The sequence below is a fragment of the Mustelus asterias genome, unplaced genomic scaffold (assembly GCF_964213995.1).
Source record: "Mustelus asterias unplaced genomic scaffold, sMusAst1.hap1.1 HAP1_SCAFFOLD_87, whole genome shotgun sequence".
NCBI lineage: Eukaryota > Metazoa > Chordata > Chondrichthyes > Carcharhiniformes > Triakidae > Mustelus > Mustelus asterias.
Genome location: NW_027590140.1, coordinates 1163363 through 1179803, shown reverse-complemented (window position 1 = coordinate 1179803; position 16441 = coordinate 1163363). Strand labels below are relative to the sequence as shown.

Below are 16441 nucleotides of genomic sequence, written 5' to 3'. Positions count from 1 at the left end.
GAGCACTCTGGGATCCGAATCCAGTGATCAAAGTTCAGATCTCGGTGAAACATGTTTTTTCCTTCTAAAAGCTGATGAATTTTATGTAAAATTCTCAGAAAGTGGAATGTTAAACTCCGAAGAAATTTAAGCAAATTTCACTGAAATCACATTGCGGACGATGCAGCGAATGACTCCCCTGGGATCATTGCATCAGCCCCAGAGGATGATTGCTCAAGAATAAAAGAGCTCCGAGGCAGAGAATCCACAGAGAGCAGGTGTCCACCTACGGGCGCCCCAATGTCAACAAGAGATGGAACGATGAGACTGTGACGGCAGCAATGCGACCCATTGTGGCACCATGCCAGAAAAGCTAGAGAGGGCACGAGGTGTCCCTAACGGTGTCAGTCTCTGCCACATTCAATGAAAGAGGTCAAATGGTTTGATAGACCATTTGCTGCTGGGTTCTGAGCTGTAATGGTGAGCACTCTGAACTTTGAATCCAGTGATCCGAGTTTAAATGTCAACGGAACCTTGTTTTCTATGCCAATGTTGATGTGAGATTTAGAGTCATAGAGTCATAGACGTTTACAGAATGGAAACAGGCCATTCGGCCCAATTTGTCCATGCCGCCCTTTTAAAAAAAAAACCCGGAGCTACTACCAATTGCCCACATTTGGCCCATCTCTCTCGATACCCATCGTATGCATGAAACTATCTAAATGCTTTTTAAATGATAAAATTGTACCCGCCTCTACTACTGCTCTGGCAGCTTGTTCCAGCAACTCACCACCCTCTGTGTGAAACAAATTGCCCCTCTGGACACTTTTGCATCTCTCCCCTCTTACCATAAACCTATGCCCTCCAGTTTTAGACTCCCCTACCTTTGGGAAAATATATTCACTATCTACCTGGTCTATGCCCCTCATTATTTTATAGACCTCTATAAGGTCACCCCTCAGCCTCCTACGCTCGAGAGAAAAAAGTCGAGTCGATTCAGCCTCTCCTTATAACTCAATCCATCAAGTCCTGGTAACATCCAAGTAAATCCTTTCTGCAGTCTTTCTAGTTTTATAATATCCTTTCTATAATAGGGTGACCAGAATTGCACACAGTATTCCTAGCACGGCCTTACCAATGTCTTGTGCAACTTCAAAAAGACGTCCCAACTCCTGCATTCAATGTTCTGATCGATGAAACCTAGGAGGCCGAATGCCTTCTTTACCACTCTGTCCACCTGTGACTCCACTTTCAAGGAGCTATGAACATGTACCCCGAGATCACTTTGTTCTGTAACTCTCCCCAACGCCCTACCATGAACTGAGTAAGTCGTGCCCTGGTTCAATCTACCAAAATGCATCACCTCACATTTGTCTAAATTAAACTCCATCTGCCATTCGTCAGCCCACTGGCCCAATTGATCAAGATCCTGTTGCAATTGGAGATAACTTTCTTCACTCTCCACTATGCCACCAATCTTGATGTCATGTGCAAACTTACTAACCATGCCCCCTATATTGTCATCCAAATGATTAATATAAATGAAAATAACAGTGGGCCCAGCACTGATCCCCGAGGCACACCGCTGGGCACAGGCCTCCAGTTTGAAAAACAACTCTCCACAACCAACTTGCACACCGCTGGTCACAGGCCTCCAGTTTGAAAAACAACTCGCCACAACCACCTTCTTTCAAGAAGCCAATTTTCTATCCATTTAGATACCTCACCCTGGATCCACTGAGATTTAACTTTATGCAACAACCTACCAAGCGGTACTTTGCCAAAGGCTTTGCTAAAGTCCATGTAGACAACATCAACTGCAGTGCCCACATCTTTCTTCTTGGTTAGCCCTTCAAAAAACTCAATTAAATTTGAGAGACATGATTTTCCACTCACAAAGCCATGCTGACTGTCCATAATCAGTCCTTGCATCTCTAAATGCCTGGAGATCCTGTCTCTCAAAACTCAAAATACCTTCCAACAATTTACCCACCACAGATGTGAGGCTTACTGGTCTGCAGTTCCCAGGCTTTTCCCTGCAGCCCTTTTTAAACAAAGGCACAGCATTCGCCACTCTCCAATCTTCAGGCACTTCACCCGTGACTATCGATGATTCACATATCTTGGCTAGGGAACCCGCAATTTCCTCCCTAGCCTCCCACAACGTCCTGGGATATACTTCATCAGGTCCCGGGGCTTTATCTACCTGGATGCGCTTTAAGACTTCCAACACTTCCTTCTCTGTTATAAGTACACTCCTCAAGACATCATTATTTATTTCCCCAAGTTCCCTAACATCCATGCTTTTCTCAACAGTAAATAGTGATGAGAAATATTCATTTAGGATCTCACCCATCTCTTGTGTGTCCGCACAGAGATGACCTTGTTGATCCTGAAGAGGTCCTACTCTCTCCCTTGTTCCTCTTTTGCCCTTTATGTATTTGTAGAGGCTCTTTGGATTCTCCTTTGCCTTATCTGCCAAAACAATTTCGTGTCCCATTTTTGCCCTCCTGATTTCTCTCTTAACTCTACTCCTGCACTCCCTATACTCTTCAAGAGATTCACTTCATCCCAGTTGCGATTTGCTGAAGGAGATATCGTCTAATTTTCTCACAAAGCACAAATTCAGAAGACAATTTGTCAGCCAGTTTAAATCTCGGCCGAACATTGGGCCCGATTTTACCAATCGGAGCCTAAGGGCGGGATCCGGGCGTAATACGGATCCGAACCCGGGATCCTCTTTGCAGCGCGCCTGTACGCGTTTCGCCAGCTCCGGCCCGATGCGCGCTGTCGGTGTTGCTTCGCGCTGGTGGACTGACCTGAGTTGTGAACTGCGCATGCGCAGAATGAAAAAAATCCGTAGCAGCGCGCCCGGGTGCGACATACAAAACAGCAGAGAGAGCAGAGGCGGGTGGGCGGCGGGGGGGTGGGGGGGGGGGGGGGGGCGGGGGGCGGTGGTTGGGAGAGGATGATAGACTTGGGAGAATCTTGCAAACTGCAAATGTAGCATCCTCTTTGTGCTGCCTAGTTATCTATGAGAAAGGTAATTGAACTACAGTGTCCTCGTGAGCAAGTAGTGACCTGTCCAATACATGTGTGTTCTGTAACTGGATTGTTGATGCTCAAATGTTCAAAGTCCTGTGGTGAACATTGCAGAATTGTCCCCGTGGTGGAACTTGGTTGGAAATAAGATTCAAGGAGATTACTACATCTGGGAAACAAAGAATAGTGAAAAGATTTTTGTTGTCGCAGGCTTCATCAGTAAGTTCGCAGATTATACAAATGTTGGCGAGCTGGTTGCTTGACCGGTGCAGACACGATGGGCCGTATCTTTATGACTCTATTGCAGGGCGTTTGACCCTTTAAAACAGGGGTCTCCAAGCTACGACCCGCGGGCCACATCCGGCCCGCAGCGGGCTAACATATGGCCCGCAGCCAGTGGGGCGGGACGGGATTCCCGCTGCCGAAAACATTCACGCGTCCGGAACCCCGCCGCTGAATCAGTATCCGGACGTGCGGACGGAAGTCACAGGCTGCACATTTGCTACCGCTCCACATGGGAATCCCCGCACTCATCAGTCTTGCGCCAAATACTGTTGCTCGTAGAATTGAGGATGTAGGAAGCAATATATTTAATCAAATTGCTGACAAAGCAAGAAATTTTCAATTGTATTCTCTCGCACTTGATGAATCGACTGATGTGTGTGACACATCACAACTCCTAGTATTCATCCGTGGCGTCGACAGTGAATTTAATGTTACACAAGAATTAGCATCAGTGCATAGCATGCACAGCACGGTAACTGGAGAAGATATCTTCAAAGAATTGCAAAAAACTGTGTTAGAATAGAACCTGGAGTGGAATAAACTGCAATGCGTGACAATTGATGAGGAAAGAACATGTCTGGGGTGAACAAAGGTTTGGTTGGACAAATAGCAAAAGCTTGTGAGGTTGGTGGATTCTCAAATCCCGTGTTTCTGCATCGCATTATCCATCAACAAGGATTGTGCAGAAAATATGTGGATATGTCTTGCGTTCTGAAACCTGTTGTTTCAACAGTGAATTTCGTTTGATCTCACGGGCTTAATCATCGCTAGTTTCGTGATTTTCTGAAAGAAACTGATTCTGAGTTTGGTGACTTGTCTTATTATACAGCAGTTCGATGGCCTAGTTGTGGAAATGTTCTATCACGGTTCTTTCAACTCAGAGAGGAAATTGATACCTTTCTCACAGAGAAGAATCGACCCGAACCACTTTTATCAAACACCGACTGGCTTTGGAAATTGGCATTTTTTGCCGAAGTGACAGGCCATATGAATCAATTGAATCTGAAGTTGCAAGGTGAAACAAATTTGATTTGTGATCTATTCGCGCATGTCAAGGCATTCAGGGCAAAACTGAGGCTATTTCAAGGACAGATGAAAGTTCATATCTTGGTTCATTTTCCATGTTGTGAAAAATTTCATGAAGAAAGTGAAGCAGACTTTCCTTCTTCATTTGCAACAGAAATCATTAAGGACTTGCAAAAGCAATTTCAGGAACGATTTTCTGATCTTGATGGAAACACAGATGAAATAAAACTGTTTCAAAATCCATTTGGCTGCAATGTTGAAACACTCCCAAGTCAGTTTCAAATGGAAATTATTGATCTCCAATCAGATTACATGCTAAAAGACAAGTATAAAGAAGGAAATCTGATCCAATTTTATAATTCTTTGCAGCTTGAGCAGTTTCCAAATTTGAAGCGATTTGCTTGTGGATTTATGTCAGTTTTTGATACAACGTACCTGTGTGAACAAATATTTTCAAAAATGAAGTATGTCAAATCCAAATATCAAGCAAATTTATCTGATGAGCATTTGAAGTCCATTCTAATAACTGGCTCCTCAAGCTTGAAACCTCAGTTTAGCAATATTTTGAAATTAAAAAAGCAGTTCCATCATCCCCATTAATCTTGTGCAAAACTTCATGATTTATTGGTTACGATTGAGAACTCCAATTGCCAGAATTGTGTTGAAAGGTGCAGACTGAATTTATTTTTTTTCGACCTTTAGTAATGGTTCAAGTTTATTTTGAATTTATTTGCTTTGTTTTACTGAAGTTCTTTCTTGGGGCGTGTTTATTTTTCTTATTGTGTGCCACAAATTTGGGCAAATTCTCATTTCAAGTAAACATTTGTAAAATTTCAGTAAATAAAATTAATTAAAAAATGAATAGCCTGCTTTTTTCATCTGCAGTTAGGTAATTGATTATTTTGTCAAAGCATTTGCTAATGTTTGACATTTTTACTCATTATATATCATTTCTCAGTGTCAGCACGGCATTGTTTCTTTGTAATTGTCACATATCCCTTTTGTTCTGAATCATATCATGCTGATTACAAAGATGATCCAAATAAAACTTATTCATTCATTTAAATTTTATTCATTTATTTATGAAACTATTCTTTTTTTCTTTGGCCCCGGAAAATGTGTAAAATATACGATGTGGCCCTCGTACTGAAAAGTTTGGAGACCCCTGCTTTAAAACATGGCTGTTGCTTCTGATATCTCCCGATACTGCTTGGGAAGAAATGTTTTGCTGGGGATTTGGGGGGCAATTTCTTGTGAGTTTCTTTCGCATATCAACATTGGCACATAATGACATATTGTTGCTTGTTGCTTGTTGCACATAATGACATGTTGTTGACATGTTGTCACTTGTTGCTGCAACATTGAATGAACGAGGTCAAATTCTTTGAGTGACCATTTCCAGCTGGCACCTGCGATTTGGGTTCTGCGGTGCAATACTAAGCACATTTGCTCCTGAATCCAACCATCCGAGTTCAAATCCCCATTCAACTTTGGTTTTCTTGGCTAAATTTGTTTGCTGAATGATTTGTTTTTAATCCTCAGATAGTAGAAATCAAAACACTCAGGAAACTTCAGGAAATTCCCCTATTGTTCGTTGTTTATCTAAATGACATAGATGACTATGTGGGGTTAGAATCAGTGGGTTTGCCGATTACAGAAAGATTTGGCGGGTGGTTAACAGCGAGCTTGAGTGTTCTGGGTTACAGGAAGATATAGACGAGATGGCCAAATGCTCAGAAAAGTGGAAGCTGGAATTTAACCCTGAAAAGTGTGAGGTGATAGACTTTGGGATGAGTGTTGTGACAAGGAAATATGCTATGAAAAATATGACACTAGGAAGTTCGGAAGAACAAAGGGACATTAGTGTGTTTGTCCATAGCTCTCTGAAGGTGGAAAGGCAGGTTAATTGGTGGTGAAAAAGGCACAGACGCACTCATCTTTATCAATCGGGGTCGAGATTACAAAAGCAGTGAGGTCATGATGGAATTGTATAGAACTTTGGTGAAGCCACATCTGGTGTACTGTGTGCTGTTCTGGTCACCACATTATACGAAGGGCGTGAATGCATTGGGACATGTGCAGTAAATTCATCAGAATGTTGTCTGGGATGGAACATCTAAGTCACAAAGAGAGGTTGGATAGGCTTGGGTTGTTTTCTCATGGAGACGAGAAGACTGAGGGGCGACCTGATTGATGTTTTCAAGGTGATGAGGGGCATGGACAGGGTGGATAGAGTACAGCTGTTCCCCTTCGTTGAAGGGTCAGTTGCGAGGGGATACAACTTAAAAGTGACGGGTTGGAGGTTTGTGTGTGTGTGTGTGTGTGTGTGTGTGGGTGGCGGGGGGGAGGGGGGGGGCTGCGGATTTGAGGAGAAACCTTTTTTTCACCCAGAGTGTGGTAACAGTTTGGAATGAACTGCCTGGGAGAATGTTAGAGGCAGGATGCCTTACATCCTTTAAAAGTAGCTGGATTTTTTACTTGGCACGCCATAACATTCAAGGATATTGTCCAATTGCTGGCAGATGGGATTAGGTGGGGGCGTTAGGAACTTTTATTTGTCTGTCCAACTCGATGGGCCGAAAGGCCTCTTCTGCTCTGTCGTATTCTGTCATTCTGTGAATCAGTGATTCTATGAATCGCATTGCAGATGATGCAGATAATGACTCTCCCTCCATCTTTGCATCAACCCCAGAGGGCTATTGCTAATTAATAAAAAAGAGCTCAGAGGCAGAGAAGCCACAGATAGCACTGGATCCTCTTACATGGGTCATTCAATCACTCATCTGTTCCAATTTAAACAAGAGGTGAAAGGATGAGAAAAACACTGCCTGGAATCAATGTGCAGCGATCTAACCGTTACACCATGGAACTCACCTAATTCAGGAATACGGCAACAAGCCGTTTCTCGCAAAACACATACATATATACAGACACACATTGGCTCAACAATCGCCAGACTCGAGGCCGGCGTTTGATTCCCAGTCAGGGAATAACAATTGAATTCTCTCGTGCAGCACACGAATTAAGAGGAGCTGGAATTACACCAGATCGAAACCAGGAGCGATCCTTGTGCCTGTTTGAACAACAGGGAGAAAAAAATCACCCCATATCTCAATTTCCCACAGCAATTCACATTGATATTGTCCTTGTTGCTTCCTCCTGTCAAAATAAGTAAGTTACCTTCTGCTGACTTAACTGTAACTAGAGCTGACCACATTCAAGGAGCAATGTTAGCATCAACCTGTTGGAAAACCTATTGTGATGCATCTGTTGAACAACATTAGATTTTCACTGCTCTGTTTTCGTCACACTGGATGGTAATGTGAAAAGATGAACAAGTTCAAATTTTAACAACGTGCACAAGACAGGAAGAAGTGTGTGACTGCGTTATAATTGACACTGTGCACGTTCCTGTAATCAGTGTCGAGGAGATTCAGGAAGATGAGATCCTGATGGTCTGATGATTCGGGTTCAGTGCTTTCAGGGTCAATGATCGGCTCCAATATACTAAGATTTAATGCTTTTGATAATCTGTTAATCAAAACTGAATTGTTTCCAGAGAGAAAACAGCTCTGTCAGAATCAGTGGAGTGAGATTTGAAGTTTCGTGTCTGAGTTGGAAATGCCACATGAGATACAGGTCAAGAACAAGTACAGAAAGAGAAGGACAGTTGTAGACTGCAAAAAAGCTGATGGTAAAGATGGTCATACCCGGTAAACTTTGGGTGGCAGTGGTGCAGATTTTATCGATAACACTCACAAACAGAGATGGTGGTGCTTGTCTGGAACTTGCCGCCGGGGGAGGTAGTAGAAGCAAGTACAGTAGTGACTTTTAAGGGGTGTCTTGACAAACACATGAATATGATGGGAAGAGAGGGATATGGTCCGCAGAAGGGCAGGAGGTTTTAGTTCAGACAGGCAGCATGGTTGGTAGGCTTGGAAGGCTGAAGAGCCCGTTCCTGTGCTCTAACTTGTTTTGTTCTTCCTTAAATACCACCTAGATGTGGATTCAAGTCTCAGCCAAATGACAAGAAAACTTCTCGGTGACTGAAACACAACTCTTCGACATCACTGAGAAACCAGTAATTGTGAGAGAATGCGGGATGGAGACTGTCCCCTCGAGCTTCCTCCACGAAGGAATAAGAACATGATGAATCTAAGCGCAGACTGCTAGCTGAGGGAATACGGACATCTAACTGGGAACTCAGTTGTGGAGCATCTGACTGACGATCAAGTGATCCCCGCTTCAAATCCGCATGCCCCATTCATTAATTTATTACCACTTTTTTCCCAATTTTACCTGCCTTTCATTGACTGGAAAGCGCGTTGTGGCATTTAATGATCGGGAAAAGAGCGATGTAAATGCAAGTTAATCTATATTTAATGTTCTTCATTCCCAGTCCTCTTGTTATTGACCTCAGTCAGTGGAATTTGTCCCCACCTGGACGATCAAATCTTCCTTTTTTCATATTAGGAGAAGGGGAATAACCACGACACCACAGCAACATTGTGGTGGTACAATAGTCAAAGGGACTTGTTTAGATTTGGCGTGGTCATGCGGGAGTTCTGGATTATGTTTTACGAGAAGAGAATGGATGTTGGATATACACAACACTCGCTGACACCCTGATATAGGGTGGGCTCGAGTCATGTTATTCTCTGTGGCCTAATCGGGCATCACATTTGGCTGTTAACTGAAAAGGTGGTGGTTCAAAACCATCCATACAAAGCGATTTCACTTTCTTTAACAACCATCATTGATTGTTGCACAGTTTCGGCATAAAAACGTTTCTCAAGTATTAACGGCTCGACTGCTATCTAGTGTTACCACCATTATTTAGCTAATGAATATTCATTCGTACATATTCATTCATTCATTCATCAATCGAGGGATTGGGTTTAGGAGTCGGGAGATAATGATGCAGCTTTATAAGACCCTCGTCAGACCCCACTTAGAGTACTGTGCTCAGTTCTGGTCGCCTCATTGCAGGAAGGATGTGGAACTTATTGAAAGGGTGCAGAGAAGATTTACAAGGATGTTGCCTGGATTGGTTAGCATGCCTTATGATGATAGGTTGAGGGAGCTCGGTCTTTTCTCCTTGGAGAGACGAAGGATGAGAGGTGACCTGATAGAGGTGTACAAGATGTTGAGAAGTATAGACCGGTTGGATTCTCGGAGGCTTTTTCCCAGGGCTGAAATGGCTGCAACGAGAGGACACAGGTTTAAGGTGCTGGGGAGTAGGTACAGAGGAGATGTCAGGGGTAAGTTTTTCACTCAAAGGGTGGTGGGTGAGTGGAATCGGCTGCCGTCAGTGGTGGTGGAGGCAAACTCAATAGGGTCTTTTAAGAGACTTCTGGATGAGTACATGGAACTTAATAGGATTGAGGGTTATAGGTAAGCCTATATATAAGCCTAGGTAGGTAGGGACATGACCGGCGCAACTTGTGGGCCGAGGGGTCTGTTTGTGCTGTATTGTTTCCATGTTCTATGTTCTATATTACATGTAATAATATGTTTAGTTTAAATATGCTGTTAAAGTTAAGAAATCCAATCAAATAAGAACCTTGGCTGAATGTGGTTGCGTGTCAGTCCTCTGAGGGTCCTCATCCTGAGATTGGGGCCCCGTGTTTCAGATTTCCTGACAAGTGGAAACAATCTCTCAGAATACGGTTGGTTTCTGTGAAATCGCCTCTCATTTCCTTTTACTTCCAGGGAATTTCAGCACAATTTACACAGCCTCCAATCCCAGGAGAAAACTCTCATCCCAGGGAACAATCTCGACATTGACAATCGAGTGTCACAGTAGTCACATGCGATACACATTCAGTAAGAGTTACCAAGTCACTCGTAGAAAGAAAGATAACCGCAAACTTTGCATGGTCGCAGGACGCTGATAGGTGAAGTAGAACAGAAGTGGAGTTGAGGCTGTCATGTTATTAGCAAGAGAACTCAAAGCTGAAACTCCTGTCCAGTGATGCTGAAATTGATACTGACCTGCCAACAAATAATACTATTTGATTCATGGCCTCATTAAGGACAGCTGGTATTATATTGGGATGTTTGTATCACGGGTACAGGGAGGAGACCCGTCAGAAAATTGGGATAGTTGGAATTACGCTACAGGATGAACAGTCTTCAACGTGGAAGACTAACCTCATTTATAGAGGAAGGTCACTTGTTAGAGAATTGGGGTCCTTGTATCCCTGTTACAAAAACTTGTGTGCACACTAAGAAGTCTCACAACACCAGGTTAAAGTCCAACAGGTTTATTTGGCAGCATGAGCTTTCGGAGCGCTGTTCCTTCATCAGCCATTCATCTGATGAATAAAAAAAAGATAAAAACACATCTATTTTCTTATTTCTACACTTTGATAGGCAGTGATTACATTAGAGGTAATAATTCTCAGACATTGACATTAATTAAAGATTAGTTATTTTTATTTTCAAGCCTGCACTGGCAAGAGGTGAAACCATAGACTAGTTTTAATAAAGAATTATAACTATTGGAATGCATTATTTTCTCGGAACAATTATTTTACTAATAAGGTTCAGTGGACATTGGAGAGCAGTTTTCAACTCTTCTCTGAATTTCTTCTGAATGGCTGCGTAAATAAAGGTGTTGGTGCAGGAACTAAGAAGCTGCAGCATGTTCCCGGATTCCTGGAGAATAAATTTGGGATCACTGAAGCTTTTGATGTTATAATCGTTTGTGATTCGTACATGCAAGAATTGTATAACATACGTCATCCACAACAGGATGAAACTGCCAGAGATTGTGAAGAGTAAAATGATCGACTTTCTCCGGCTCTCCATCTCGGGGTCAGTCTGATTCTCTCTGCCTTTATCTGTACGGAGTCTCCTCCTGGCTCTACTGGCTGCGAGAATATATCTGACGGTCAGAGCATTGAACAGGAGAATCAGAAGGAACGGAGCACACGGGGTCAATATACGATCAAACCAGTCATATGCTGTCCATAGCAGTGAAGTATACCGGATATCCTTCAGTCTGCAATACCAGGGGACATTGTCAACTACGTAAACAGGCTCGTGGATAAAGTACCACGGGATATTTGTTAAACAGCCCAGCGCACAGACAGTTCCTATTACAACAGCTGCAGTTTTCTCGGTGCAGTATTTTATTTTCAGCTTCTGGCAGCATATTGCCACAAAGCGATCAAATGTAAAAGTGACTGTTAACCAGACAGAACTCACTCTGGCTGCGTAAGTTAGGGAAATGCTCAGACTGCACAGCGGAGTGATGGACAAGAAGCTGCCTGGAAAATAAATGCCACTGATGCGATTTAATATCACAGCGGTGATAATAACCAGTAAATCTGTCACATTCATGGAGATAAGGTAACGAGTGATACATCCCGAAAGGCCACATTTTCCTCTTGACAGGATCACAATCGCCACTAAATTAGCTGCATTAAAGAGAAGGAAAATTAACTTACACGGGAAAACTACAATAATACCATCAATTGACCAAAATGCATGGAAACTCATTTTCTGCACCTGAAGTGATTTTCTGGGTCTGAAGATACAAGAGCTGATTTAGTAATGTGAGGATGGAAGTTAGATGGGGGTAAACACCACAGAAGGAAGAGTATATTCTTAGTCATCAAAATGGATTAACTGTTTCTTCAGTTTCCCCCCATCGTTTTCCCTGTCACCACGCACATTTGCTCTTGAGATGATTGGTCAAATGATGGGGGAAACTGGAGAAACTGAACTGATCTTGCAGAGAAAACTTCTGTGCTGCGAAATTTCGAATATTCCATTCACTTTAACATTATAAGCTTGAACAGAAAACACAAATGTTATTGTAAGAATTGGAATAAAAGCAAAGAGAAACGATTATCATATCTTGGATGCGATCATACCTGTCTACCATGATGAGCATTTTTCACAGTTTAGCCTACTTAGTTAAACTGTTAAATTATCTTTCGAATTTTATTCTTCCATCTACGCTGATGAGGATGTGACTTACCTTTGTCAAGGCATTTTGATGTGTGACTTTTTACAGGGCATCTTCTTAGCCAATTACAGTTCGGGTTAATCGTTGAAGTGCCAACAGAATCCTAGCAAGAAACGACCAGTCATATCCTGTGATTTCGAATGGTTTCTGTTATCCTTGCACTCTGTGTAATGTAGCTAAGCCAATTTCACAGAATGACAGAATTATTACAACTCAGGATTATGCCATTTGAGCAATTGTGATTGCACCGTTTACCTGAATGCACTTCTCACCGAGAGTCATCCACCATCCTAACCTCCTAACATTCCACATTCATCCATCCAGATAACTGTGCAGTTAGTTTCTGAATTGTTCAATAGGATCTCTCTCCACCACAATCTCAGGCAGTTTATCACAAACACGAGCCACTCGCTGCGTAAAACGCATTTCCTTAAATCAATTTTACTGATTTCACCAATTACTTCAATACTGTTCCGTTTGTTGTGGGATGTGTTTACTAGTGGAAACAGCTTCTCTACATCCAGTAAGTCCAGAACCCTTATGACATTGAAATTTAGTCCCAAACATTTATATACTTTTATTTCAATTCAAAAACCTTCACCGTGAAGTAACATGGTTCTGTCTGGTCTCTAATAAAGTGTTTTGTGAACTCTATTACAAATAACACTGAAGATATTAACAGAACATTACTGCGGATGCTGGAACCTGAAACCAAAAGAGAAAATGCTGGAAAATCTCAGCAGGTCTGGCAGCATCTGTAAGAAGAGAAAAGAGCTGACGTTTCGAGTCCAGATGAGTCTTTGTCAATGCTATTTCTTTGTCAAAGCAAATTCTATACCGATAGATATTCCCATGTCCAGTACTTTATGCACTGCTTCATTAAGTCAATTGAGGTTCATCTAGGATGACTTGCCCTTGAGAAAATCATGTTCATAGTTATTTCACCCCTTCTGCCCCTTGCTCTGGGCATCTCCACCAGAAGAAACTGTTTCTTCCCCACAGATTTTTGAAACCCTTAACTAATTTTAATCAAAGCCGTGAACTAGTTCTTTAATCTTATCTATGGAATGTAGAACAAATGGGATTTAGGTAACCGTTCCTGAGAATTTACTGTCGAAGACTTAGTATCATTATAGCGAATCTGCATTGCACCATTTTTGAATGCCAAGTCTACCCTTCATGCGGTGACGTGGCAGAAAATGAATATATTGCTCCGAATGGGCCCAACCAGAGTTGTATACAAATGTCGAAACCTTCTATCCTTTTGCGATGCTTTCAATTAGACACAAAGAACTCATTTTGATGCGTTACCTGGGACCGCGATGACAGCAAGTGTAGTGTAGTAAATGGCATATGGTAGTCCAGTAGGAGGAGCGTGCATCTTTTGTGAGACGCAGCAATGTCTATCTGAGAATCAGTTGTGCTCTGCTCGACTTTCAAAGAACACTATTATATCTGATTTTATCCCCCGTAGACACAATTAGCTAACATTACCAATAATGTTATTTACACTCACTGAACAAACATAGTTAATTAAGCAATGACACATGGCGGATTGTAGTCGTTGAGCAAGCACTTTAATATGGTCTGTTTTTGCTTCGGTGTTGATGTCATAGATTGAACACAATTACAAATACGCGATTTTAAATGAAACTTTATGTATTTTAACAGAGGTGACCTGCTGACCTTCACACTTAAATGGACCTTCAATCCGACAATAACGTTGTTTATTGCTAACTGATATCCTGAAGAAGGCACATGGCATGCTTGCCTTTATAGGACGGGGCATAGTGTATAAAAGTTGGGGTCTGATGTTGCAGATGTATAGAACGTTGGTTCGGCCGCATTTGGAATACTGCGTCCAGTTCTGGTCGCCACACTACCAGAAGGACATGGAGGCTTTGGAGAGAGTACAGAGGAGGTTTACCAGGATGTTGCCTGGTATGGAGGGGCTTAGTTATGAGGAGAGATTGGGTAAAATGGGGTTGTTCTCCCTGGAAAGACGGAGGATGAGGGGAGACTTAATAGAGGTGTATAAAATTATGAAAGGCATAGATAGGGTGAACGGTGGGAAGCTTTTCCCCAGGTCGGTGGTGACGTTCACGAGGGGTCATAGGTTCAAGGTGAAGGGGGGGAGGTTTAACACAGATATCAGACGGACATATTTTACACAGAGGGTGGGGGGGGGGGAGCTGGAATGCGCTGCCAGGCAAGGTGGTGGAGGCGGACACACTGGGAACGTTTAAGACTTATCTAGACAGCCATATGAACGGAGTGGGAATGGAGGGATACAAAAGAATGGTCTAGTTTGGACCAGGGAGCGGCGCGGGCTTGGAGGGCCGAAGGGCCTGTTCCTGTGCTGTATTGTTCTTTGTTCTAATTAGGTCAGCAACAATTTCATCTATATGAAAGGGCTGGAATTGAATAACGGTGTGAAAATCAAGGTGGCCGAGCGACAAGAAACTTGTGCAAATGACCATGAAAATCAAAGGAACGTCAAAACGAGATGATTCTTCCATAATTATGATCGCAGGCTCCAGAACGTAAAGTCATAGAATCATGCAATACAGAAGAGACCCTTTGGCACATCGATTTCGCACCAACAAAAATACACTAAATCTAAACTAATCCCACTTTACAGCACTTGGCCCATCTTCTTGAATGTTATGAAATTTCATGTGTTCATCAATGCACTTTTCAAAGTTTGTGCGGATTCGTGCCTCTCCAATCCTCCCAGGCAGTGCATTCCAGACCTTCACCTCCCTCTGTGAAAAATGTTTCCTTAAATACCCTCTAAGCTTCCTGCTCCTCACCTGGAAATTATGTCTCTTTTCTATTGATCCTTCGACGATGGGGAACAGCAATTTCCTCCCTACCCTGCCCATAAAATTTTTGACCTTATCCAATCCAATTAGGTTCCCTTTCTGCCTCTTCTGCTCGAAACAACACGATCCTATCCATCCTCTCTTCACATCTAGAACTGATCATCGAAGGCGCCATTCTGGTGAATTTTGTTTTCAGCCTCGCCAATTAAATCACATGCTTCCTAAAATGGGGCGACAAGATCTGCACACAATATTTCCAGATTTTGCCTATCCAAAGTTTCATACAGTTCCAACGTTACTTCCCAGCTCATGTAATCTATGTCACGAGTGATAGAGACGTTTTGTATGCCTTCTTAACTATCATATTACTCTGTCCTGCCCATTTCGGGATCAGTGGACAAGCAGCCGAAGATACTTTTGCTTCTCTGAGCTTCCTTGCGTTCTTCCATTCATTGCGTTCTCCCTTGTCATTTTACTCCTTCCAAAGTGTATCATTTAACACTTTACAGGTTTATGTCCCTGATCCACCGCATCTGAGCTGCTCATAAAAACATAGGAACATAGGAATTATGCGCAAATGTCGGCAAATTCATCCCTTCTTTCATGTTGCGCCATTTAACCCGATCAAGGCTAATCTCTTCTTGGTGTCAAATCCACCATCCCACTTTCTCTTTTGTTACTGGAAATATATCTCTCTCCCTGTTGAAACCATTCCACAATTCAGACTCCATTGTGCAGTGGGACAGCGAGTTCCACAAATCCGTCAACCTTTGTGGAAGTAGTTCTTCCTCATCTCAGTTTTTAATCCACAGCCTCTCAACATATATATGTGACCTCTTTTTCGAGATTGATCCAGGAGAAGAAGTCGGGAATCAAACCCGAGTCCCTGCCTTGTGAGGCAGCAGAGCCAACCACTGTATCACCGTATCACCGTGCCGCTAATATTTGGCAGTCGTGGAATTGGAACTCACGGCTCCGCAGAGACTGGAGCCTAAATCTAGCGCCTTAGACAAGCTCCTACATTACTTTATTATTTATCGTAATAAAATCTGCCTTCACCAACACAAAACTGTATTTGTTGGCAGCGATTAGTTTCCTTTCCTTAACAAACTTAAACTGTTCTGTATTTTGTTGGATGTAACGAATATATTGCCCTACTGCCAGCTCAAGCACCTGCCCGACTTTGCTCCTCAAAATTAGATCCAGTGCAGCACCGTCCCTTATTGGAGATTCTAGATATTGACAGCAAAATCTCTCCTGAATACGTTTCAATCCATCCGCCTCCTCGAAACCCATTACTCTATGT

The 16441-nt window shown here is 42.6% G+C and overlaps 1 protein-coding gene across 1 annotated transcript; it reads right to left on the bottom strand.

The window, feature by feature from the left end:
- Positions 1-10845: 10845 nt before the first annotated feature.
- On the bottom strand, positions 10846-13691 carry LOC144484041 (putative G-protein coupled receptor 139). Its single transcript, XM_078202606.1, has 2 exons — positions 13622-13691; positions 10846-11756 (listed from the first exon to the last, which is right to left on the bottom strand). Exons 1-2 carry the CDS (start codon positions 13689-13691, stop codon positions 10846-10848), a joined length of 981 nt encoding a protein of 326 aa, XP_078058732.1.
- Between the last annotated feature and the right edge of the window lie 2750 nt (positions 13692-16441).

Excerpts from the sequence above, each read along its gene's own strand:
- LOC144484041 (XM_078202606.1), bottom strand. The coding sequence starts at position 13,691 with ATGCACGCTCCTCCTACTGGACTACCATATGCCATTTACTACACTACA. Across the intron at positions 11,757-13,621 it reads TGCTGTCATCGCGGTCCCAG|CTAATTTAGTGGCGATTGTG; the intron begins GTAACGCATCAA and ends TCTTTAATGCAG.